We start from the raw sequence: 26600 nt of genomic DNA, 5'->3' as shown, positions 1-26600 counted from the left end.
CCGATTCTTTGAGCATATCTCAGTATTTGTATGTTTATCTCAAAAAAATTCCCTTGAAACAAGACCTAATTGATAATTCATGAGTGCAATTAGCAATTAATTTATGCAAGTAGATGATTTGTGGTGTAAATATCCTCTAGCGTTGCTCCAATGTTTTCTTAAAATTGATGAATGCTGTGACTGATTGTTTAGGGTTCAGTCATTAGGACTCCCTAGCTGATGCTTACAGCACGTGACTGAAACTTGAATATGTTGCGTCAGATGTTCAGGTTGTGATGTCATTGACAGGTCTGCCTCTCACTGAACAAGACTAATATGATTTTTTAGTTTCCAAACATCTAAAATAAACATTATTTCAGTAAACACATTTTGGTCTGGCATAATTAAAGTTAGCTGTTAAACTGCTGGCAGATGATTTTATTCAGAAAGGCTTTTAGTTGTTGTGACAGAATTGATCTCCCATCGTAAAGAAGCCCCACTGAATACTTTCAAAGGGAGGAGGGATAGGACTGCAGTGTTGTGTCTGTCCTGACTTCTCCCTAAAGCTGTTTCTTCTTCTCCCTCTCTCTCTCTGCAGTAAGCATATCACAGGGCTGACTTCCCTCAGCATCCACACACATATTGATTTGATCATTAAATCTTCATCACAAAGAGGAGATGCGATACTTTGTGTCTCGGTGCTTTCACTGCAGAGCACTCAGTCAGGCTGTTAAGTGTATGAACCTGAATGATGTCATATTTTAGCAGGACAATAACCCCATCTTATGTTGATGGTGCCAGCCCATGAAATTTACTGCTTTTGGGGAATGTCCTATCTCCGGGCAGAATTCCTCAGTGGCTTGAGTTCTGTGCCAAGAGGGATTCTGCTGCTAGTTTTTCAACTTCATCTCCAACTTCTACTCTATAAACTCTGATATTGCAGCGTAAATGGTCAAAGTTAGCTTTGGGTATATGTCAGTGTGACCAGTTTGTGTCCAGTTTATCTACTATCTACTTCCCACCCTATCTACTAAGTATGCCTACCTGTTACATCCAGTGACCTTGCACTTTTATTGCGCTTGAAGCTTATTTTAATGCTGACTCTGGAGTTAAACGTGTTTACTTCCAAAAATTTAAGGAAGAATTTCTGTGAATTCAACAGTATCTACCAGGGTTGTGCAAAATTCAGAATTAAACTATTGGCTCACTTTCAAGAATTTGAATGGAACTGACCACAGCACACAGGAAGCTGAATTGGGATTTGAATTGGTATGACAGGAAGTGGAATTTACTGATTCTTCATTACTGAGAAATGTTTTCAAAGCTTAATCCAAAAAAATCAGTCTCTGTCTGTAGTTCTATTTATATTTCTGTCTGTTGTTCTATTTATATTTTTGTCTGTCGTACTTTATATATTTTTGTCATCTATCTATAGTTCTGTCTTTCATTATGTCTGTCATTCTATTTACCTGTTGTTCTGTCTGTCATTCTATCTATCTATAGTTCTGTCGTTTATTCTATCTACCTGTTGTTCGCAAACTGATGATATTCACAGCTTTAAACTACTTGGCAGAAGCTGATTGGTTCATGTTGCATCTGCAGCCAAAGAGCTTACTGCTTTACATATAAATGGCTGGTTAGCATTCACTAGAGCATTTCGCTGCACGCTTTCAGAGTTCCTTTGGTAGCCTTCACCTTCCCCAGCTCCACCTGTATAGATCTGCTATGGGTTTTATTTATTTATTTATTTTTTTGTGCAGCAGCAGTATGTCTTAAATACTCATGGCACCATATCGGCATATGTATTGCCAGTAGCAAGTTCCTGTACTTGCTTTGCAGCAGCAGCAATAATTTACAACAACAGCAATAACCAACAGCAGCAGCAATTCAACAGCATAACAGATCTATTCCGCCAATACCAAATACATTAACATTGTCTTATCCATTAACATGCTCAAATCTAGAACTATCATTCTGTCTGTCTGTCTGTCTGTCTGTCTGTCTGTTTGTTTATTTGTTTCAATACTTTATAAACTTTTTTTAACCTTCCAACAAGGCTTAGCCAAGTTTTTCCTGGCAAATAGTTTTTCTAGTTCAACAACTTAGTTATATGAATTTCTTTATATTTCAAATCATTTTACAATCTTTACATTCAAGATCAAATTGCATTCCTGCATCCTGTTTATATTGAAAGTGTTTACATTAATTTATGTACCTCCTAAGCTCTAAGGGAGGGGAACGTCTCCTCCTCCTAAAGCTGCTGATGAGCCATAATTTGTGCAGTGTGTGTGTTGTGTTCATGATGAGCGAGTGATTAACCCTCAGCGTTTGATGCTAGGCCTCAGCCGTGGCCCTCAGCCCTCGCAACGATGGAGGTAGACGCTATAATGACAACCAGTGGCACCATCTGATCGCTACCAGGAAACAGGCCGTGGGAACAATCATTGTGGACAATCAATACAGCGGTAATGACGCACACACATATGATATTCATAGGCGAGCCCCGCACCTTCACTTCTGTCCTGTTCGGTTATTCAGTGCCTGTAAAGCCCCCCACTTGAACAGATTTCTAGCAAAGGAATTATCAAGGTTAATCGTTGCCATTCATTGTGTGATTAGAATAATTAGGCCAAAGAAGCCTCTCCTTTCCTGAACTTACATTTCAATTAAGGCTGGAGGTGTGAAGCGGAGTCTCCTGCTTCCTGTCTCAAAGCAGTCTCAGGGGATTTTTCCCACCAGAGGGAGGATTGCTTTATCTCAGTCACTCTTTTGGAGTAATATGACTTTATCTGCACTAGAGCACCAACTGAAACCATTGGAATATAACAATAAAGTTGTTAAAATACTGCTGCGCCCTGCTCTGATTATTAGACCAGCCAGGAACAGTCTCAGAAGAACATTATTGTATTGATTTAGCATTGGCACATGTTCAGGGGTATCAGGTCATATTTTTTTCCTCCAACAGGATCAGCATCAGCTACAAGTGGGAGCACCATCATCGGTCAGAACACAGGTGTTTTCATTGGAGGGATTCCAGAGAATTTCACCATTCTCAGACAAGATGCTGGTAATTTATCTCTAAATATTTTGATTGACAATATCCATGTATCTACAAAGAGTTGCAAGTGCTTGTTATATATATACAGGTCCAGCCAAGCTGGTGCAGCAGGGGTTTGCTGGGTGTTTGAGAGATGTGATGGTGCAGAAATCCAGTGGAACTACTGATGCATGGGAGCCTCTGGACTGGGAAACAGCACTTGAAAAACATGAGACCTATGAAAGCTGGGAGGGCTGTCCTGCTGTCTCTGAAGATGGGGCGTACTTCCTAGGACATGGTACATCCTACTTTAGACTTCTTTCACATGGTCTGATAATTTGTGGTGTTAATGTTGAGATTTTCTAACTGAGTATGTTTCTTTAATTTTTATATTCAGGGTTTCTGAAAGTCAAGCCTGAAATATTCACTGGAGGAGATTATTTTGAAATAACATTTGAGTTCAAAACTGATCAGCTAAATGCAATGCTCTTGTTCGCTTATGATATAGATGGGAAAGATTTCATTTTGGTAAGTTCGCTTAAATCTAATCTAAGTTTCCTTGCACTTAATTTAGTGCAATTAATTATTAACAAAAATTGTGCAACTAAACAAAAATTTTATCGTGAATTTTATACATTTAGATTTCATGACTTTAAATTAGTCATGGCACATGACTTGTGCTTAATTTTGTTGTTTAAGTACCACCTCAGTGTTGCAAGATTTTGCAAGTATTGATATCTGATTAAGTGCAATTAATTCAGTTAATTAATGATAAATGCTTGCTGAAATACATATGTACAGTGTTTCAAAACATCGCTGTAACTGTTGTTTTTGTCCTTATGGCATCCAGGCAGAGCTGCAGGGCGGAGTTCTCTTCTGGGTGTTGCGTTGGGGTGAACAGACGGCAGAGTTGAGCGTATGGGTGGGCCTGTCCTACTGTGACGGGGGCTGGAACACTGTAAATGTGCTGAAGAGAGGCCCGTTAACGAGTGCTGGCCTCAATGATGTATATGAACAGGACAGAAAGGGCATGGGCGGCCCTCTGACCATCAGCTCTCCACTCTATCTAGGGGGAGTCCCACCTGGTGTAAAGCACCCAGCCCTGAACAAACACAGCCTTCTGCATGGTGAGTCACTTGCTGGTTATTTATAGGTTTATTATCCTGAAAACCTCAAACTCAAACCTCAAAAAAGTTGGAAGCACCCTCTGATATATTTCTCTGACTTGAGTGCGAGCTGTTTTAATTCTTTTAATTCTGCATTATGATTTCTGCAGTGAACTATTTGAGACGTTATTGTTTCAGAATAATGGTATATCAAAAATGACATAACTGAAAAAAATGTTCATGTACTCGGTCTGTTTGGAGTTTACTGACAGTTTTTGCTGTTTCAGATAAATCCAGCCAGTTCAGAATGTGACTTAAACATCTTTCTCCCTTTGTCTCTCCTTCTGTCTTTGTCTCTCTTTCATCCTCGTCTGTGCTGCGCTGCAGGTTTTGGCGGCTGCATCAGAGATGTTAGATTTGCGCGCAGGCCTGTCGTAAGCTTGGCGGCCGTGTCCAGCAGTGCTGTCAGAGTCAATCTGGATGGATGCCTGTCAGCTGACACCAGCGTTAACTGCAGGGGAAACGACTCCATTCTGGTGTACACGGGCAGAGACAGGAGCGCAGAGGACCTGACACTGCAGCCCTTCACGGGTAAAAGCAGCATCCGACCCCTTTTCGCAAGCACATCCCCACCAGCGCAGTAGCCAAGCCTCATTGACCCTCAGCTATTTTGGCCTCACGTTGCCTGCCTTGTCTCTGTGTCAGGCGATTGTTTGGCCTGATTTGTCCTTTCTGCTTGGGGTTTGTTATTGTAAAGACCAAACAGAAGAACAACATAATATGTCCAGCCCAGCGATGGGCGCAGACACGACATGACACCTGGGGCGCGGAGAGGTCATATCTAAAACAGCTACTGCTGTCCCCTTCATCAGCAATACTGCAAAACTGTTGAGAACTGCACCTAAGCTAATGCGCACGGATAAATATAGCCGAGGTACCTCTCTTGTGAGTGATGGAGATGGAGCGAGAAACAGTTTGTGGGTTACTGTGAGCAGGGTTACGCATCAATGAGGGAAACATTCAGGGAAATAACTCAAATTGTCAATACATGAGCATGAATGGTATACTGAATAGTATGGAGAAAGCAAATTTATTTTTAAATTGTTTTTTTCTCTTTGTGTACAGAGTATTTGTACAGAGTGATGGCATCAGGAGAAGGAGGTTGGACAGCCGGGCCGTGGCAGCGGGGGCGCAGCAGAGAGACTGGTAGGACAAGTGGCAATTTGCAGTCAAATGTCAGCAGTTAGGCTTTGGATCTTACTGGAAAAATCCTATGGTTTGATGTATGCACTTGCCTTAATAAGGGTAAAATATATATACATATAATCAACATTGATAATAAATCCAAATCAGCATATTATAATGATTTCTAAAGGGTCATGTGACACTGAAGACTAGAGTAATGATACTGAAAATTCAGAAATCAGGGGAATAAATTACATTTTAAAATATATTCGAATAGAAAACAGTTATTTTAAATTGTAAAAATAATGTTTGTCCTAATGTCCTAATTATACTGTTTTTACTGTAATTTTAATCAAATACAGTAAATGCAGCCTTGGTCAACATAAGAGACTTCTTATAGAAACATTTTAAAAATCGTGTCGACCCCAAACTTTTGAGTAGTAATTTACAGTAATCTAATACGTAATTAGGTAAATACATAAAGTACAGTTTATGTTCCCAAAATATACAGTGTATTCTGGCTACTATTTGTACTTTGCAGTCATTTATACTGAACACACACACACTTACTTCCTCATCTGAGACAAAAAAGCCTACAACTTAGCCAGCACTACAGGCTCCATACTGATATTTGTTTGTGTCATAGTTTTCAGGCCAACCCATTTTATTCTTATCTGCACAATATATGTAGCAGTCAAGGAGATGAGATGTGCTTGAAGATAGCTTATCGTGAAGCTCTCGGTAAGAGCGTGCATCACACACACTGCCTTATTACAGATGAAGATGCTGTCTGGGAGAGAGAGAGAGAGAGAGAGAGAGATGGAGGTGGTGTCCTTATTGAGACAAAGAGGCTTAGATATGTCAAATAATGGTTAAATATTTAATTTAATTTAATTGTGCATATTAAGCACAAAAAAAACAGTAGATTTTGCAAGCTACATTGGGCTATGAAATATGGCTTCATTTTAATGGTTATAAATGTGTATCTTTAAATGACATATTTGACAGTTACTACAATGTAAATTGCCTGTTGCTACCCATTTTACCGGTATTTATGTAAATTGGTGCATTTTCTAGTTTATATTAAAGATACTGAATGAAAAATAGAAAACAGGATTTGAATTTATCCATCAGGAATAAAACAGTGATCAAAAATGTATTCTGTCAGGCTTCTTTTTCGCTCTCTGTATAGTTACACATTTACTTCCTGCCGTTCCATAGCAGTGTTATTTGGTTAAGGAAACCTCAGTAATTTGTAATAGCAGCCCTGTTGGTACAGATGATGAATCACAAGGACTTCCTACTTAAATGTGTATACACCGCATTATAGGTCAGACCAGCATTCCAGTGGTGGATATATCACACATGTCTGCTGTCTGGCTTGTTTTGACTGTATAAACGAGTGTTAAAGAGATTCTGTTGTCTGTGACACATCATAAATGATGCTTGTTGCATTTCTGCATATGTTTGACTGTTTTATTTATGCCCCCTAAAATGTGAATCCTGGAGAGAAAGCAAGCCATCGCTTGATGGGCGTGAAATATAGCCCAGAATGAACGCTGGATGTACAGTCATATTAAATCAGTGCTGAAAAAGTTACAACTCTAATAAATTGTATTTATGCTAATGGTTAGATATGATTTACTGTGTCTATTAAAAGTGAGGAATGTGTGTGCTGCTTTTCTTTGGCCTGACACACACTTTCTCTCCTTCCCAATTGGATTCTCACATTCTCGTTCCTCTCCTCCCCCTTACTTTGCCTCTCTCTTTCTCTCTCTCTTTCTCCTGCTTTGCTTCTCCACGTGTCTCTCTCACCTATTATTTCCTGTACAGTTCCACAAAGTGTGCTGCCTCCCTCCAGAGTTGGGAGTGTAAATGGTTCCAGCGTGGAGGTGAGCTGGGAGGAGCCGGCGGAGGTCAGAGGTGTAATTGAGAAGTACGTACTGAAAGCGTACAGCCGGGACCGTCCCTCCTCGCCCCCCATCAGCGCCACCTTCCCCCACTCTCAGCACCTGACAGGTAAGGGCCACGCCGTTTCTGCCTGGAGCTTGGCTCTGACACCTTTTAACCCTCATGTTCCGTTTGGGGTCTCAGAGACCCCAGGGCCATTTTAATAGCTTGAAAAACATACTTAACATCAAGTTATCAGGTTAATTCTTAATGATGTCATGAATTTGACGGGAAAATAACATGTTGATTTTGAATTTGCTGTTATTTTAGCTGAGCAGAACCTGTGCGAAATGTTTAAAATACCTTTAAAAAATTGTTCATCCAAAAAATGGAAATTGTTGTCTTTTTTCACTTTTGACAAGAGTGCTTATTACAGAAAGAACATACTTAAGATACTTATTACTTCTATTGTCTTTGCAATATGGTTCAGTTGTACTGTCAAATGTTCTCTCTATAAATATACTTTAATGCAATTTCTACTGAAACTTGTATGTCATGTATTTAAATGTATTTGTAATTACACATTTGTAAAGTTACAATTTAGTACATTTCATTTAAAATGATAAAGTACTATGTTAGTCACATCAAAATAAGTGCACTTCTTTAAAGTTTTAAAACCATTGTTTTAATCTTTTGTCATGCTTTAGAGTAAAACTTTTAATTGGACATTAAAGTTCATTTTTTTAAGTGTACTTAGGTGTGTTAAAAACATAGTCATGAAAATGACTTTAAGGATATTTATTTTTTAAATATACCTTTAAGATGTAATGTACCCTACAAGTGCACATTAAATACAATTAAGCACACTTCTTTTTAACAAGGGTGAAAGAATATGCAGGCTGTTTTATACAATTCAGTGGTAAGTCAATGGTAACCATGACTATAAATCAAGATTTTCAGAGAATAAATAAAACCATTTTTAATTTTAGTTTGTTCCTCACACCGAGGAACATCATGTGGCTTCAGAAGACTCAGAATAGAATGCATAAGTTTTATGGACTACTTTTTTGTTCTTTTTGGAGCAGGACAGTCCCTGGTCTCTATTCACTTTCATTGTATAGAAGAGAGCAGCCCAAACATTCTGCTGAACATCATTAGTTTGTGGAGGGCGTAAAGTCATACAAGTCTGTAATGACAAGAGGGTGTGTAAATAACACAATTCTTGTTGTTTTGATGAACTGTCCCTTTAAAAGCAAAATGCATTAATGCTCCAGACGGTCTGTAGTCACGGCAGTGTTCCCTATGTGACATTGCAAGTTTATAGACTGAAAATCTGCTTGGTTACTTGAAATTACTTCAAAGAACAAATGAGGCTCTTGAAACAACGATTACGTTCTCAGATGACCAATCACTGTGGCTATACTCTGTCTCCGGGCAAAGCGTAACAAGAAGGCCTTTTTTTTTGCCTTGTTCTTGGCACGCTTCAACCTGCGCAAGCCTAAGCTGCACTAATTTATGATCGCCGTGACACCAAAAGCAGAATTACACAGGCAGATAAAAACTCCGAAAGCAAATGAGTGGGTAACGAGAGGAGAGCGGGTCAGGCTCTTAATTGAATTAAAAGACGTCTGACAAAAAAAAAAAAGTTACACTTACCTGACCAATTATAGCTCGGCTGGGGTGTTTACCTTCCAACTCTTCCAAGATCTGTCTGCTACATGGATACAGTGGAAGCTAGCCAAAGATTCACTCATACACTCCATTAAAGGATCCTGACTTTATTTTGGATGACAAATTTAGAAAAATAAATCCAGTTTTAAAGTCAACAAATGAATTAAAAGCAGCACTTGCTGAGGTCGTCTGTTCTGATTCATAAATCATCACAGAACTCTTATTTTTTCAATATTTATAGTCTGAATGTTTGGTTTCTAAATGTCAATTGAATTGAGATGGTTTCATGCACTCTGTAACTAACATTTCGAAGTGCAAAACTAATTGTGTTTGATATAAAACAGGTTTTCTCATTGTTAATGTGCCGTTTACTTTAGGTAGGATGTTTGTTGAAAATGAGGGACTAATTTGACTAACTTCCAAATGGTAGGTGAACAAGCGTCAGACTATAATTTGATTGGATGCATGTGACCTTATCAAAACAGACCAGCTGAGAACAAGCATTACTGAACTGAGGCCACGTCTTTAACATCTTCCAAAACAATCACTAATGGGTAAAAGTCCTGAGCGATGAATTAAAGTCAGAGGCATATTGATCACAGCAGGGCTGGATAGTGACTTTCATAGCGTGCAAGAAACCCCTTTTAAATAGCATCAGCCACTTTATCCATTAAATAACATCATTAGTGTCCCATATCCTGAATAGCAAGGCCGTATCACTTTCCATCCGTCTGATTAATAGGAGATATTACTGTTTGATAATAAAGACCTTTTTAAATCCAGACCTATTATCAGAAGTGATGGTTATATTATGCTGTGTTTGAAAAGCCATTGCATTAAGTCTTTTAGGAAGCAGAGTTGGGGAGGCCCACTTTTTGAAATATGGAAGAGAAAAGAATGACATTTGCCTCTTGCTCTCTGAAACGTTCTCTTCTCTCTTCTTTCACAGGCACTTTAAGTGGCTTGGCTCCTTTTAGCAGCTACAGTATTACCCTAACGGCGTGCACTCAGGCCGGGTGCAGCGAGAGCCCGTTCGCCACCAGCTTCAGCACTCCACAAGAGGGTAAAGTCATTTAGAAGGTCCTGACTCCCACATTTCTTTGATGAATAATAAAAGTGACGAGAGGGGCTCAAATAGTGCCGAGCCATTTGCTTGAAAACTCCAAACTAATTTGATGACAAAGTGCAATGCCAGGCTGTAATTGCTCCGTCTTATTTATTTTTTTATTTCCCCGTCTCGTTCTTATGCCCGTTTTTGGAGAGAGTGGTTTTAGGAACAGGGGTAAGTGCGGGATTGAACTCTTTCCCCTTTAATGACATGCATCTTTAATAGCTGTAATGCAGATTAATGGGCTTTTTAATTGCTGTTACATTGTTCATGCGAGAGCCTTGTCTTAATGTAAGGCATCTGAAAGATTAATGAAAGCTTCTTCATTTCACTCAAGCAGAGAAGTAAATCTAAAGACAGTTTAGGCTAAAAAGAATTGATTGTGGAGCCGAAAAGTATGAAATCGAGAATCAAGCGGCCCATTTCCATCGTTCTCGTTCAATCCAGCGAGGCTCGCTCCTGTGGCGTGAGCGTACCGCGGCAAACATCATTCCTCTCGCTTTCTTTCAACTCTTCCAGGCTCATTCTTTATTGCCTTCACATCTGTCTGACCGCACAGGCAAGACAAAGAACCTTCTTCCTCAGTCAGTGAGGAAAAAAATGTCATGTCTATTGACCGAGAGCCTTTTTCCTACATGAAACGGCAAGAATAAAGACAGATTAATTGTCAGCAGCAATTATTTTCTCTGTCTGATTGTAGAAATAGAGCCAGTCCCAAAATAAAATGAGCTCGTTTTTAGGCTGATATTGTCAGTGAGTACAGAGGTTGAAAAATGTAGATAGCATTTTAATCCAAGTTGTGCTAAATAGCCTTGTTTAAAGGATCATATGACATTATGGGTCATCGCGGAGTGAAAAAATCGATCTGATGTGGACTTGATTACTAACCCAAATTGCAGTATTGATTCTCCATGAGGGAAAATTTTAACATTGTTTTAATATCACCTACAGAAGCAACTTCATTCTTAACTTACTCTTGATCAGAACACTTTTGACCTAAATTGCTCATTGAGGCAGTCTTTGTCGGTCACAAATATGTTTCATTTGATTAGCGACCTGAAATGGTGCAGAACCTTAAATATATTTTTATTTTATTGTTTTCTTTAATTATTTATATGAAAATCTTTAGTATTATTATTTGCTATTTGACCTGTTTAAATAATTAATAGGGTACAACGGGGCTAAAGGCGCCCCGGGGTAAAAGGCACCTTTGATATTATTTTCATCTAAAAAGTGTGTAGCACTTTCCAAAACATTCAGAAAATGAGAATCTTTTTGAGACAAAGATGGTCTTTATGATTTTCAGTTTTGTTTAAGATAATTAAAGCAACAGTTTTTAAATAACGAAAGAATATGTAAAAGTATGGTATTTGGGGTGAAAAGCGCCCCTGCTGTTGGGGCTAAAGGTGCACAGTAATTAACATGATAATTAATAGATGGCTGACTTTTCCATTTGTTGACATGACATGGTTAGATGACATGGTTAGATTCAGATGGTAAATATCATATATTATGTTGGGTGTCCATATTAGACATAATCACCATGTTTAGAATGAAACCATCATATTTAAAAACATGATATTAATCATATCATATAATAAAATATCATTTGTTGTTACTACTGTAAATATATATTCAATTGTTATTGGATCTCCTTCAATACTTTCAGAATCTTTACTTATTAAAATGATTTTGTTTCTGTATTTTAAAATATATTTTTTATATTAACATATTTTAATGGCAGTATATTTATTGAACAAAAATGAATTTTTTTTTTCAAAATAAGCAGAAAATAGTACAAACTTTGCTAAAGTGATTGTTTTGAAAAAGTATTAACTTAAAAAATATATATATATATTATTTTAGCTGAAATACAGTATTTGTATCAATACCTTGTGCCTTTTTTGTGCCTTTTTTAAAAGGCCCCTTTTGCCACCTCATACATTTATAAGATTTTTAAACAAAATAAACAACTTGAATGATTTATTTTCACACAAAATCTGTTGCTCCATTAATGTTCAATACAATATTCTTTTTTTTTTTTCTTAAAGGGATAGTTCACCCAAAAATGAAAATTCTGTCATCGTTTACTCACCTTCAAGTAGCTCCAAACCTGTATGAATTTCTTTGTTCTGCCGAACACAAAGGAAGATATTTTGAAGAAAGTTTGTAACCAGGCTGTTTTGGGGCACCATTGACTTCCATAGTAGGAAAAAAAAAAATACCCAGAACTGCTCTGTTTCCCACATTCTTCAGAATATCTTCCTTTGTGTTTGGCAGAACAAAGACATTCATACAGGTTTGAAATTACTTGAGGGTGAGTAAATGATGACAGAATTATCATTTTTGGGTGAACTATTCCTTTAAGGTGGGTATTTAGCCCCATTGTACCCTAATAATAATAATAGAAATAATATTAATAAAAGATTTTCGTATTTTAGTGTAATTTCAGACCATTGGAATTCACCTATACATTTCTAATATGCATGATACATTTTAATTTTAATTTTATTTTAATTTTATTACATGGCTGTCTCTACTAGTTAACTATTAACTAGTTTATTAATATCTTATATCTAATAGCTCCAGAGGAGGTTCTTTCACCTGCTGCGATCTCTTTCCCCAACTCTCTGTCTGTCCACTGGGACCCTCCACTCAAACCCAATGGCATCATCACCCAATACATCCTCTACAAAGACAATACTGTTGTGTACCAAGGCAACATGACCAGCTTCAATATCACAGGTAAGCAAGACTTGAAATGTAAGACTTGCCTTTGCTACCTGGTATCCATTGCTTGAATGGAAAGTGTCCAGTCAGGGTCACATATGCATTGACTTGATCTGCGACCTTTACTCATTCATTAAAGAAATGTTCTGGGTTCATTACAAGCTAAACTATATAAACAGCATTTGTGGCATAACATTGAATACCACAGCAAAATCATTTTTCCAGGAAATGCTCTTGCTGCTTCATTTTATCCATGTTTACACATTAAATACAAGAATTTAAAAAGAAAACAAAAATAAGAGGTTGATTAACATTTGAAAGACAAAAGAGCAACTCGCACCTTCCCAGGGGAGCTTCTTTGAACCATGTCATACATGTTATAATGGTCATATTGTAAGGATGAAATGTAGATCCGGACGGAATTTGTTTATGATATCTTCAACAAAAATGTGCACAGAGCAAGTCCTGTTTGATGTGTAACTAGCATTTTAAAGAAGCCACTTTTTTGTTATTTTTACCCTCTTGTAGTCCATGTTAAAGGTATATTTAGCCAGAAACATTTTACACAACCAGCTACGTTTTTTTTTTTTTTCACCCATAGAACTGAACAGGTTGTTTGGTACTGTACCATTAAGACATCTACAGTATATGTAAGTGACCTCTCTTATGACTGGTTAACTTCTGTGTACTGGCCTAGTTCACACTGTCGTTCACCAGGCGACTTTAGATTTTCTTTTGGAAATTAGTGTCTGAGGACAGAAAAAAAGTGTATCCTGTATCCATGTGATTTGTCCCCTTTAAGCAACTCAAAAACCATTCTCGCTTTAGTTTACCAGTTGTGATTAGAAATAAAAGAGAATAGAACAGAAATGAAAAAAATGGAATGCAGAAATCACAAGCTACCTTTTTATGAAAGTAAGAAGAAAAAAACATTCAGTGCACATGGTGGATGCATGGGCCAGATATGAACTAGGGGAATGGCTGTCTATGTTTCTCTTGATTTAATCAAATCCTGCAGTGAAAAAGTGGAGCAGATGCTCGGCTCTAAAGAGTGTCACTTGTATTACTGTATTTCATCTTGCCAGTGGAGACAGGGCCAACAGCCAGCCATTGTTTGTTGTTTGTTTTCTTTTTTTTCTATTCCCTGTGTGCTCTTTTTGTGAGTAGCGGCAGCCCCTGCTCTTGGCGGTAATGCACGAACATTGTGAGATGTTTTATTAAAAGGCTCCAATGCTCCAGCCGCCGTTTGACCCGGGGTGAGAAGCATGCCTAAATGATATGGAGCCCCCAAAAGGCCAATTTACACTCAAGACAGGTATATTCTCACTGAGATGAATCATTCAGAATGTCATCCCCCTCCTCCCCTCATACACACTCCCACACATATACATTCCACTACTGGATTGAAAGGAATTCTCAAACATGTAGGAAGCCTTGTGACTTTTACAAATACATATTTTTCATTGTATTTCCTTATATATTTCCTTATTATAAATAGCTATTTTTTTTAAAGGCTGGGTTTTTGTGAAAATAGTAATATTGGGAATTATTGCTCAAATTTAACATAACTGTTTTCTATTTTAATATATCTTAAATGTAATTTATTCTTTTGAAGTCAAAGCTGAAATTTTGTCCTGATTTGATGCTCAACAAAGTACACACCTTATAGTAAGTACATGTTGTTAATTAATATTACTCAGCACTTAATTGTATAGTTATACTGTAACAAGGACACATTAAAATAAAATGTAACATTTCTTATCAATGATGAAAAGAGTTGTGCTGCTTAATGTTTTAGTGGAAGCCAAGATACATTTCTTTTTCAGGATTATTTGATGAATAGAAAGTTCAAAAGCACATTTATCTGAAATAGAAATATTTTGTAATAAAATAAAAGTATTTTGTAATATTTTGTAATGATGCCTTAATGGCATCATCCTTTAGGAAGTGACATATTTTTGGTAAAAAAATTGGTGTAGAAACAATTTTAAAACTTGCTAGTCAGATTAAAAATAGCTACAAAGAAAGGGCAAGTAACACTTGAATTAAACATGAAATTTCGAAGTAGAAAAACTTAAAGCATTGTCTTATAAAACATACTTAATACATTTTTTTACAGTGTAATATGTTTAATCATATTTTTTTATTTCTTTTTTATTTATTGGTTTGTCTCGATAAAACATTCCATCTTGTTAAAATTACATTAAAATCTGATTAAAATGTAATAAAATTATTAAAACACATTGTGTATATATTATGATGATGCAAGTGCAAATAATCACATTTGAATAAAAAGCGCAATTATCTGATCTTAACCAGAGTTTATTTCTAAAGATCTGGTATAGATTCAAGATTTTCTTATTAGAAAGAGTGATCAGAACCAAACATTTCATGGCTTCAACAAAATATCCAGCTTGTTTTTCTAGGAAAAAAAATCATGTGTTTTTATAATGCTACCAACAAATCAGTGAGAGCAGGGTCTTATTCCACATCCAGATTGAAAATTACAGCTTGTCTGAGTGTAATCATTGGGGCGTCCATGTATCCGAATATAATTTTATTGCAGCACCTAACCGATGCTGGATGTTGTCACGATGTGAGCTCTCTTTTCACTCAACCTTGTCTTGTTTCTGCTGGTCCCGTGCAAACCCACATAAACAAAGGTCACGCTGAAGTCAATGTCCTCAGTCCACGCTCAGAGAGAAATACCTGAGCGCATATCACATTGAGTCTGTGTAAAGAGCCATAAAGCCTTCAGAGGCACAGCACCGGGGTCTCCGTTTACATCTCCTTCCTTTTGATCAGCCTGAGCTTCTCTCCCGAATGGCTAAAGATATGCCTGACTACATATGTATTACAACCCCAAGCCAAAGCAGAAAATGTACTGAAGGCTTTGAGGGCATTTCTCATAAGACACATTGTGCGGCAGGATGTTATTTTCAGTCTGCTCGGTGGGGTATCCCGTATTTATTGTGGGTCGTTGTAAAGGCAGAGGTCTGATGTGATAAGAAGCTATGGAGCGCTGCATTGCTGCGGCTGCCGTCCCCTCCCCTTCACCCCGCCACGCGCGAACCCGGGGATTCCAATTTCTTTCAGGATATCTTAGCTCAGCTTCCAAGCTGCCCCCGCTGTGATTTTGGAATATCTCACCTTTTTTATTCCTCCTTCCTTGACAGTAAACTGCTTTCAGGCGCTTCAAGGAGAGATCCTCCTTCTCGTCAAGAGAAACCTTTGAAACGCGGCGTTATCAGGCAGTGTTTGCGACTCTGGTTTCTCTTGATTAACAAATGATTCCAGCCATGTGGAAGCAGGGGCTGCTATGTGTGAGGAAGAGAGTGCCAGGAGCTCGCTGATCATCACAATAACATAAAGAACTCAAACATGTAAAAATATTGGAAGTGGTTGACCTCTGTAGGTTTGTGACCAATACAAAGTGACACAAATTCAGACAGCTGGAATGCAGATGCCAACTAAAGATGATGAAATCATACTTCGTTTACCTATCGTAGGTCATTTTGCAAGGACTTTAACGTGGAAGTGAAGCAGCCAGTCAAGTTTGCATTATTTAGTAAAGTGATTTCCACTTTAATTAAAAAAATATATAACAAACACGATTAATGAAACCATTTTAAAGAAAAAAGGATGTTTTGTTATAGCTTTTGAGCAAGGGCGCCACCATCTTACAGTACCACCGCGTATGACGTCACGGGGTTGGTTCGCTCCGTTGGCCAGTAAAGTAATATAGGCATTTCTTTATTTTTTGAACACATAAATGTTATTTTAACACATCAATATTTTGGTTTTCACCATAATTTGGATGAATAGTAAACATAAATATCTGTATCAATATCTATATCACATTATCTAGGCCTTTTTCACAAAGTTTTGATCATTAAGTTATATCCCAAACATCGTTTTCATAGCGTGAGGCGCAATGTGATGTAAACAAATAATGCTTCATACAGTATCGTTTATGTGGCACCTTGTTATGTCAGACCTTTCAGACATATTTGCATTACACTGGTTCGATCACCAGTATTTGTATGTAAAACCTGCGAATGCTGTTAGGAGAATGCAGTGTTTTAACTAATCACCTCTCTGAATGATCGGGCTAGTACTGCTTCATTCATTAAATGAACGCGAGTACTGCGAGTCAGCACGAAAGATATTTCAATGCAGTACTCGCGCGCTTTTCTTTGCATACACACATGGAAAAAACGCTCGGCTCGGACTGCACGCGAGTACCAAATTGAATCCACTTTCTTGCCTGTTTAAGCAAATGCACAGTATGTTATGTTAATGGCTGTTTTGATGAGTATACATGTAAAAGTGATTTGTTTCCGACCTGCTCTTCACCCCAAACCAGAGCAGATTCACAACTTCTTCCACCCGTAACGGCAGTCCTGCTTGGTCCCCTCGTCACATCGGCTCAAATGCATAAGCAGTTGCACTTATTATGGGCTCAATAGTCATTTCAAGTTCGTCTTCCTCCATTTAAACAAGCATGTGTACAAAAATTTAAGAAATATTATATATTACTTAACTGGCCAACGGAGCGAACCAACCCCGTGACATCACACGCGGCAGTACTGCAAGATGGCGGCGCCCTTGCTCTAAAAGCTATAACAAAGTATCCTTTTTTTAATTAATCGATTTTTAGTATTAATCGTGTTTGTTATATATTTTTTAATTAATGTGGAAATCACCTTACTAAATAATGAAAACTTGACTGGCTGCTTCACTTCCACTTTAAGGTTCTAATATTTTGGTAAATATCACATTTAGTGTATTGAAGAGCTTTATTGATTATAAGGAGTTTGAATGGGACACTCTATATTTCTGCCGTTCTGAAAGTGCCATCTGCTGGCAGAGAATGAATTTGCGTTTTCAATAAGCCTGTCGGCTGGTTTTGTTCAGACCAAAGTGAAAATTGACCCACATTTTTACCCAGCAAACAAGCAGTTGTAAATGTGAACTGGTGGATCGACAAGAAGCTATAATGCTAATGCATTATAAAAATCGAAACAACTATGATACTAAGACATATTTTGTTAATGTTACTAAAGTAATCTAATTGATTGATAATAAGTGTTTAAACTAATATAATAATTCATGACTCATCACTTTTCTTAAAAATGGTTTAAAGGCTGAAATGTAAAGTTTATAATTTTATAAAACTTTTTGTTTTGTAAAATCCTGTTTCTGAACTGTAAATCATGCTTTTTACAGTCATTTTACAGTTGAATATGTTACCATAGACATTACCATAGACATCTTCGCTGTTATGGTATTCATTCTATTTGTGCAGGTCTTAAAAGGTCTTTAAAAAGTCTTAAATTTGATTTTAAAATGATACCCTGTTTAAGTTAATTTATAATTAAGTTGCAAAATTATTTAAGGTAAAAAAATAAAAAAAAATAGTTGAGTAATTTCTCGTTTCTGTTTTAAAATTTGAAAATCTGTAGCTCATTCTACAGATCATTTGCATTAAACATTTTTCCATAGAATTGTCCCTAAACACTTTTGTTTGATTGTTGTGTATGACTTTGTTTCCAAACACATAAGAAGTTATGAAAATATCAATTTATATTTCCTTCTGTTCAAAAAAGCATGGCAATCACTTGCTGTCAAGTTCATTATTGCATTTGTTTATTTAAATTAATTTGGGTCATCTTGTGAAAACTCTTACTAGACTAAAAACATCTTATCGGCCCTTAAATAAATAAATACACTTTTTTTTTTAAAGTTAAAAGTAAAAAAAAAAAAAAAAGCCTTCACCTATGACAAACAGATGAACTCTACCACTGCATTAAACCTATTTTACTAACCTTAAGACAGAATAATAGTTTTCTGTGGAACATATATTTATTTATTTAATTATTTTGGAAGGTTGTTTGTTTGTTTTTTGTAATCCTTTTTACAGTGTTTCATAATTTTCTGGAGTAATAATGATGTTTTCTTTGCTCTGTCCAGGTGTTGGTGTATTCACTCCTCATAAATTGATGTTGAGTTCCTGTTCTGAGGAAGGATGCACCAACAGTTCCCAGGTTACCCTGTTCACAGGTCAGTTGCCTCCCACGCATGTAGAACCACCCATCCTGACTGTACTGGATGCCCGCAGTATCCACATACAGTGAGTATGAAAAAATTGTAAAGTACTTTTAATAATATGAGATTACAATAATTAAAGGTTTGTTTTGTATCTATTTTGTATCTATCATATTTTTAAAGCATTTTTTAGAGCATGTGTTTCAGGGCAAAGTAGTTTTTAGGCTGTTTTCCACCCTCATGAGGACCGTCCTTGGACGGCACACACAGTTGCACACTAACGAGGCATGAACGGGAGTGAAGGTGGTCGTTCTCACCTTTAATATGACAATGTTTTATCAGAGAGATACGCTAATGAGGTGACGGACATTTGCTCTCTGTGAGAGGACGAAACACATCTCAGGTCTTGTTATTCCTCACCATTATACTAAAACTAAGCTCCGCATGTCAAACCGTAACCCTCTGAAGATACAATGTAACCCCTGTTTTAAAAAAAAAGTCCACACCACAAAAATCTCACACTAGAGCGATTTATCTGACCAACCCGTATGTCAAATTTGAGAAGCTGTCCCTATCCACAGCGTGGGTGCATTAATCAACTGAGTGTTTTCCATATAATCATAAAGTACGCCCCTTCCGCCAGTCATGCCATTGGCTGTTTGTCCTTATTGTCTTTGCCTGTCCTCTGGCTGCAGTTGAGCAACCAGAGGAACGGAGCAATGGAGCAGGCCTTGATTTAGGGGCTAATGCTCAACTCCTGCACCCACGCTGGACCGTCTCATTGGACTGTATGAAAACGCACAGTCCGACCTTCTTCCGGCCTGTTTAGCATGCAGAATTTTCTCCTGTGTTTGACCCCCGCTGCTTGACTTAGTGAGAGAAGAGGGGGAAAAAAGAGTCCGCACAAGATTCCTCCCAGCTGCTCGCACCCCGGGCCTATAGCAATCTATGTGAAAGCCTTTAGAGGTTCATCTTCAGCTGCCCCGTCACCATCACTTAAGAACTATCCGGAGAGGGCACCACGCCACACAACAACATGAGGGGACGAGGAGAGAATAGAAGAAGAGCGAGAGAGAACTGTAAGGGAGTTAAGGGGCAATGGGGAAACTGAACTTATGTACACTTTGTTTTAGGCCAAGAGAGACGACAGAAGCGCTCCGGCGCATTTCCCATCAGAAAGAAAATGTCATCACTTTACTGAATGATCACAGGTGGGGAGAGAGCGAGAAGGAGAGGGCCATGAGGAGAATATATATTTGAGCTGTCACCTACACCGTGGCAAAATCCACCACCAGTTCACTGCCATCAGAAAGCGGCGATTAAATTACTCACACCGCTCCACCTTTACCGGGCCGCCCGAGGAGGCCTGTAATACCTGGAGAGAGAGAGCTATTCTTTAGCATTCCCATTCATCTCAATGGCATTCACTCGGTTGTCTCCCCGAAAGCACGCAATTTAAAATCTGCCATCTTTGCTTAACAGTGCTCAGGATGTTTTGACCAATCAACTGAGCAGTAAATATGGCAAATGATGTCATGACATTTGTGATTGGCAAACCCTTCACTAGCAACTATCCTGAGCTGTGAAAGTCATGCTTTTATAAAGAATCTGGGGCTCTACTAGAATATATTGTAATATACAATATGTGTATATAATATAAATGTAATGCATTATATAATAATTAAATAATTGCTGTTTACAAATAATATACTAAAATAGATATCTTTTAAATAAATATATAAAAATATTATTTATTTACACTACTGTTCAAAAGTTTAGTATTGAGATAAAAAAATACTTTTGTTCTGCAAGCATGCATTAAAAATCCATCAAAAAATACGGTAAACACATTTCTAATATTAAAAAAGTTACAAAATAGTTACAAACAAAGGTTTTTCATCAAAGAATCCTGAAATAAAGTATCGTATCATGGTTTCCACCAAAATATTACACAGCACAACTGTTTTCTAAATTAATATTAAATATTTAAATAATTTGTTTATTAATGACGTTGATTAATTGGTTAATTAATTAGAATGATTTCTGAATGACACTCAGCTTAGCCATCACAGGAATAAATTACACTTTACAATATATTAAAATAGAATCCCCGCTATCTTTTTTTTTTATTATTTAATATATCTCATCAGAATTCTTTTAAATGGTTTTCAATGGAGAAAGGTGGGGGAGTTTTTGTCACAGTGTAGTAACAGTATCTTCCAGCAGGGGTTGATGCGGGCCGAGCTAACCAGCAAAACCTTGACCCCTTGGATCCACAACATTCCCTCTCTCTCTCTCTCTCTCTCTCTCTCTCGTCTTCGGCAGTGTAGCAGCCCACCTCAACAGCCTTCATTCAATTATGCTCGTTTCAGGCATTGAAGAAGGAAAAAAAATACAAGCCCTTTCCTTTTATTCTCCTGCTACCTCTGTATTAATGGCAGTGGAGAGCTTGTGATCTCTGTAAGCCATTTATTAAAAAGATGTATATGACCCAATTTGTCTCATCACCGATTTTCATAACTTCATTATGTATCTGCTCTATCCTGACTGCATCGCCTCAGAGGGAAACTCACCTTATTTATTGTCTTCATCCGCCAAGAGGGGGAAATGGTTATTGCTTTATTTCCATTGGATATTTCAATTTGAATAGGACGAGAAGCTGCAATGATGATAGAGGGAGAATGAGAGCGAGAGAGAGAGAGAGGGAGAGAGAAAGGCAGCATTGTAATTTGACATTACAGATGATATCTCTCTCCCTCTCTCTTTTTTTTCTCTCAGGGTCTAATTGTGGATACAGTGCCTTTGAAAGGTATTGCCTTGTTAGCAGAATCGTAATAGGAGAGGGTGAAGGATCATATGTGTTCAATACTCTTTTGTTGTGTTGCGATTTGCCTGTGAGAAAGGTTGCGAGACCCCGGACTGCAGGATATGCACAAACAGAATATCAGCAGAAACACGCTGCGTGAAAGTATACAACACCTTGAATAAATGAGAATAATGCTCTCAGTACAACATTAACTTCTCACTACCTTTACAGTGATGTTCAAAAGAAGAGTTTCAAATTTCGGAAATGTTCATGTGGTTCTGAGAGTTTATTTTCAAACCGAAATTAACCAAAATTCTTCGTGTTGCCTTAATAACTGAATAGCAAAAATATTTTAGATTCATATAAAAAGAACATTAGCCATAGAAGATGGATATGTAAATATTTTATATAGTGCATGTATACAATGTTAAAATAATGTAAATAAATAATGCACAATAATGTACCAAAAGTGTAAGCAAAAAATGTATTATTATTATTATTCAGAATTTAAAGAAATACATATGATGGTGTGTATTTTTTGCATTATACCCACAGTTTGTTCCAAAATAATGTTTGCTTTGTTCAAGTAAAATGCCATATTATTAATACTATATCCAACTGCTTATCAATTATGAAATGAAATGTCTTAATGGCCGTTGTCGTTTGCCATTTAAAATGCAATTTAATTTATACCTAAACTAAATTAATCACAATAATGAATAAGGTCACCTGCGGGTGTGTTTGCTCCGTGTGGACCAGGAGGCCCTTGTGAGCTTCGTACTAAATTAAGGGTCGGAGAAACATCAGGTCAAACTCATTGTACTTAGACGCTTGATGATTCCTCTCATCACACAGGAGGTTACTGTCCTATTTCCCTCTTAAAAACAACAAAGATGATTTAAGCTCATGTCTCAGTCTTGACACCATTACCTTCAACAGGGACATTGTCTCCTCTGGACACTCAACTCTTCGTTTGAGGATTCAGACAGATGTGCCACTCAATTCTGACAGAGATATAAGGGTCATTTTACAAAATGGGTGCTATTTGTGTTCCTCATATGCGTGCGAAAAAATATTCTTAACAATAAACACTTTTACTGTGGCATTTTACTCAAAGCACCAATACAAATGGACTAACATAAATGTATTTTGTTGGGTCTGTCCTTACCTTGTGTTTCTAATTTCTATTTATATATGAATTAATGTGAAATACATAGAGCTAAAATGGTAGTATATTGTCTTTATTTTTTCTGTTTGTTTAGATTTTAGTTGACAATGTGATATTTAAAAGTTTAAAGCTGTCCTACTAATTTTTCCATATTTTTTCCCACTTTAAAGTAATATAAAGTAAAATAAAATATATATTAAAAAAAAACAAAAAAACAAAGTAATCCTCTATTTGTAGAATTGAACTTCTCAAAATTAAATTAAATTAAATTAAATTAAATTTAAAAAAAAATTTTTTTACCACTGTGTTTTGTTAAGAGTGTCAATAGAGAACAGTCATAAAATGTCAACATTGTTACCTTGATTTTATCAAGTAAAAAACTAATTGAAAAGTATATTTTTGTAGAAATATCTAGAGCTACTGAACAGTTTCATGACCTTTTACAGGGCTAGTAATGTCAAACAATAAATCTGTCAGCTGTGTTACCAAATAGAAGAATATTTACAAAATTGTACTTTAATAATCACCCAATCAGAAAATGCATCTGAAACAATCAGACATGAATGACAAAATACACACAAAGATGAAGAAGTTTTTCTTTTCTCCTCTCAGGCGTCTTGTGCGATTCTGTCTTTCAGATGGATCCCTCAGTAGATAGCATTGTCCTCTGTTCTAAATTTAGCCATTAGAAAGTCAAGCTAGAGAGTGAAACGCTCACCCACCAGGCTTTCCTATTTCTGTCCGCACATCCTCAGACAGAGTTATCATGATCAGGCTTATTAGACTCTGTCCGGGTTCTGGGTGGTCCACTGGTTTACCTGCGACTGCTGCTGCTGCTGGGCGTACATGCAGCTCTCACAGGGGAAGTACAGGTGTCATGTGACAGGATATCAGACTCAGTGTTTTGTCTCTGGTGTTCTTCAGGTGGGCTGCTCCAATGGAGGTGAACGGCCTGCTGGAGTTCTACACGCTGTACCAGTCTGCCTTAGGAGAAGAGCCGGCCGTCGTCTATAACAGCTCTGAGCTTTTTGAGGATTATACAGTGCGGAACCTCGTCCCTGGATCAACCTACCTGTTTCAGATAGCAGTGCGTTCCTGCTCACTCTTTCACCATACACACATCTAAATGAGAAAAGCAGAATATCATGTCATTGTGACTTTCAGTTAATTTTGTCCTTAGTAAAGTTATTAGAATGAGACTTTAAATTTTGTATAAAATGAACATTGTTTGTAACTTTAAACTTTCATTACTCACTGATTCAGACCTTTAAACATATCATACCAAAGACTTTCATTTTAATTTTGTATTACTTTTTTATTCCTTTATTTTTTTGTTTTAGGAAACTCATGTTATTTACATTTTATATAAATGTCATTTTGAAAATCATATAAAAATCATTTTCAAAAAGTTATTAATATATTATTTATATGCCAAAGAAACTAATAATCATTTAAATTATTACAGAATACCACCTGCTTTTTTTATTATTATTGTTTTATTTTTCTTTTCTCATCTTATATCACTTTTTATTTTGTTTTAATTATTGTTTTATACTCTACCTCAAATTGATTCTGCTATATTTTTCTGTCTGTTTAGTTAAAAAAAAAATATATATATATATATATATATATATATATACATATATATAAATTATTGCACAATATAGAAGTCATTTTGAAGTGTGCTAACCTTTTCATATTTTCTATGCTTATTAAAAAAAAAAAAATGCTGGGTATACATTCTTAAAAAAAAAAAAAAAAGATTTGAACATGGTAAAATGTGTTAAAATCAGCATACAGACATAAACAATTCTTACTCCCTGTTTGGATCCAACACCATAGCAAGCTGATCAACTTTGTAAATTTAATAATCATTTAAATTATTAGAGAATATATGTATTTATGTAGTATTTAGTATTAATAAATAGTCTAGCAAGGCTAGACTGGATCTGCTGAATTTTTGTCAAATTTTGTATGGCTGATTTTAAGGGAATATCTCAGAATTCCCTTGATAAATGTGATGAGTGGAGCTGTGAGTACTACAGTCTTCTAATTCATAATCTAATTAACCAAATAAAAAAAATACACTTACAAGGAAGAGATATATGTAGAACTATTGCAGAGCTATTTTCATTTGAAATCTTTTTATAGCTTGTTTATGTTTTATGTTTGACTGATGATGCCACTTAAAGTTTGTCTTTTGACCTGCAGGCTTGCACGGGAGGTGGATGCACCCTCAGTGACCCCAGCGTCGCCCACACTGAGGAGAGTTCACCGGAGGAAGTGCCTGCCCCCAACATCCTGTCACTCTCCCCACATTCCCTCAATGTGTCCTGGACCCCCCCTCGCAAGCCCAACGGTGAGTGGGGTTAAAACTAGTGCCCGGCAAAGGTGAATTCATATTCCAAATGGCCGTTTAGTTAAGGGTGCTTCATGTTTAATGATGGGTTAGCACATAGAGAAGGGGACAGGAAAAGAGGAGCACTTTGTGTGGCGGTGCGACTGGGAGCGTGTGAGAGAGCGAGAGAGAGAAGCAGAGGAAAGGAGGGTGCTGCGTTTTAAGTGGATGAAAAGTGCTCCCTTTTGACTGATGCTGTGAACTGCAGCTTTAGCAGCGGCTGGCAGGGACGCAGCAGCAGGTTCATTCACTCAGCCTGAGCACTGGATGGGGTCACCACTGTGGCCCCTGCGTTTGAGAGCAGATGCAGATTAGGAGAAGTGCTTCTGGAATTCAATCCTTTACTTTTTTGCATTTTGGTGAACATTAATTGCCATGCAATTAACATCTACTGTATTTGGTAAGTATAAGTATTTGCTAACACTTTACAATAAGGTTCATTAGTTAATATTAGTTAACAACATTAGTAAACATGAACTAAGAATGAACAATACTTCTACACAATTTATTAATCTTAGTTAATGTTAATTTCAGCATTTACCAATGCATTATTAAAATCACAAGTTTGTTAACATTAGTTAATGCACAGTGAACTAACATGAACAAACAATGAACAACTGTATTTTCATTAACTAACATTAACAAAGCATTGTTAATTGTTTGTTCATGTTAGTTAATACATTAACTAATGTTAACAAATGACACCTTATTGTAAAGTGTTACCAAGTATTTATATAAATTATGTTGTTTTATATAAAGAAAAACATTAGTTTACAGTACAGAAAATGTTAAATAAATGATTTACTATTTTTTGTTTGTTCATCAAGGGTCATTTAGTGAACTAATTGTTTATAGATAGATATATAGATAGATAGTGAAAGAAAACATTGATATTTTTTATTTCGATTAATTCATTACAATATTCTACTGACTTTTGAGGTGAAGTGTTGGTTTAGACCGTTAAAGGGCCTCTAATATGGTCTGATATATTCTGATATGATATATAAACTTTTTCAGAAATCGTGTGGAGAAAATTATTATTATTATTAAATTACTATACTTAATTATACCTATTAATCGTGTGCAAATATAAACTGTAATTTTAGTCCAATTGAGTCCAAATAAATTGTACATTAAATGGTAAATGTTATAATAAACACAGTAATAATTTATATATATATATAAAATATTATGTTATATTACATTATATTATAATATGAAGCATGATTAAGTAAGGCACAATTGAACACTGCAGATTATGTAGTTAAATTATTTATTTAATTAATAATTCTTTTTTTTTTACATTGTATATTTTGAGGAATTTTCAAAGCTTTACACATTTTCAAGTACTGAATTAAAAAGTAAAATAATTCTTTAAAATAAAAACTTGATCTTGTCTGAATGTTAAATGCTAAATGTTAAAATAAACATTTTATTGACATGCTATTTTTAAAAACACAGAATTAATGTGCAC

At 36.5% G+C, this 26600-nt stretch overlaps 1 protein-coding gene across 1 annotated transcript in view; it reads left to right on the top strand.

Moving 5' to 3' along the window:
* Positions 1-26600, top strand: part of ush2a (Usher syndrome 2A (autosomal recessive, mild)) — a 220568-nt gene that overhangs the window by 77089 nt on the left and 116879 nt on the right. The window contains exons 24-36 of the mRNA XM_058749724.1: positions 2318-2444; positions 2945-3046; positions 3126-3314; positions 3414-3544; positions 3867-4143; positions 4510-4713; positions 5248-5328; positions 7141-7326; positions 9818-9931; positions 12560-12721; positions 18680-18839; positions 23653-23815; positions 24940-25087. Coding sequence (XP_058605707.1) covers positions 2318-2444; positions 2945-3046; positions 3126-3314; positions 3414-3544; positions 3867-4143; positions 4510-4713; positions 5248-5328; positions 7141-7326; positions 9818-9931; positions 12560-12721; positions 18680-18839; positions 23653-23815; positions 24940-25087 — 2044 coding nt within the window. The remainder of the gene's footprint in view (positions 1-2317; positions 2445-2944; positions 3047-3125; positions 3315-3413; positions 3545-3866; positions 4144-4509; positions 4714-5247; positions 5329-7140; positions 7327-9817; positions 9932-12559; positions 12722-18679; positions 18840-23652; positions 23816-24939; positions 25088-26600) is intronic.

Source organism: Onychostoma macrolepis, chromosome 17 (genome assembly GCF_012432095.1).
Source record: "Onychostoma macrolepis isolate SWU-2019 chromosome 17, ASM1243209v1, whole genome shotgun sequence".
In the NCBI taxonomy this organism is placed as follows: domain Eukaryota; kingdom Metazoa; phylum Chordata; class Actinopteri; order Cypriniformes; family Cyprinidae; genus Onychostoma; species Onychostoma macrolepis.
Note: the sequence above shows the minus strand (reverse complement) of the source record. Positions and strands in the feature narration are given on the sequence as shown.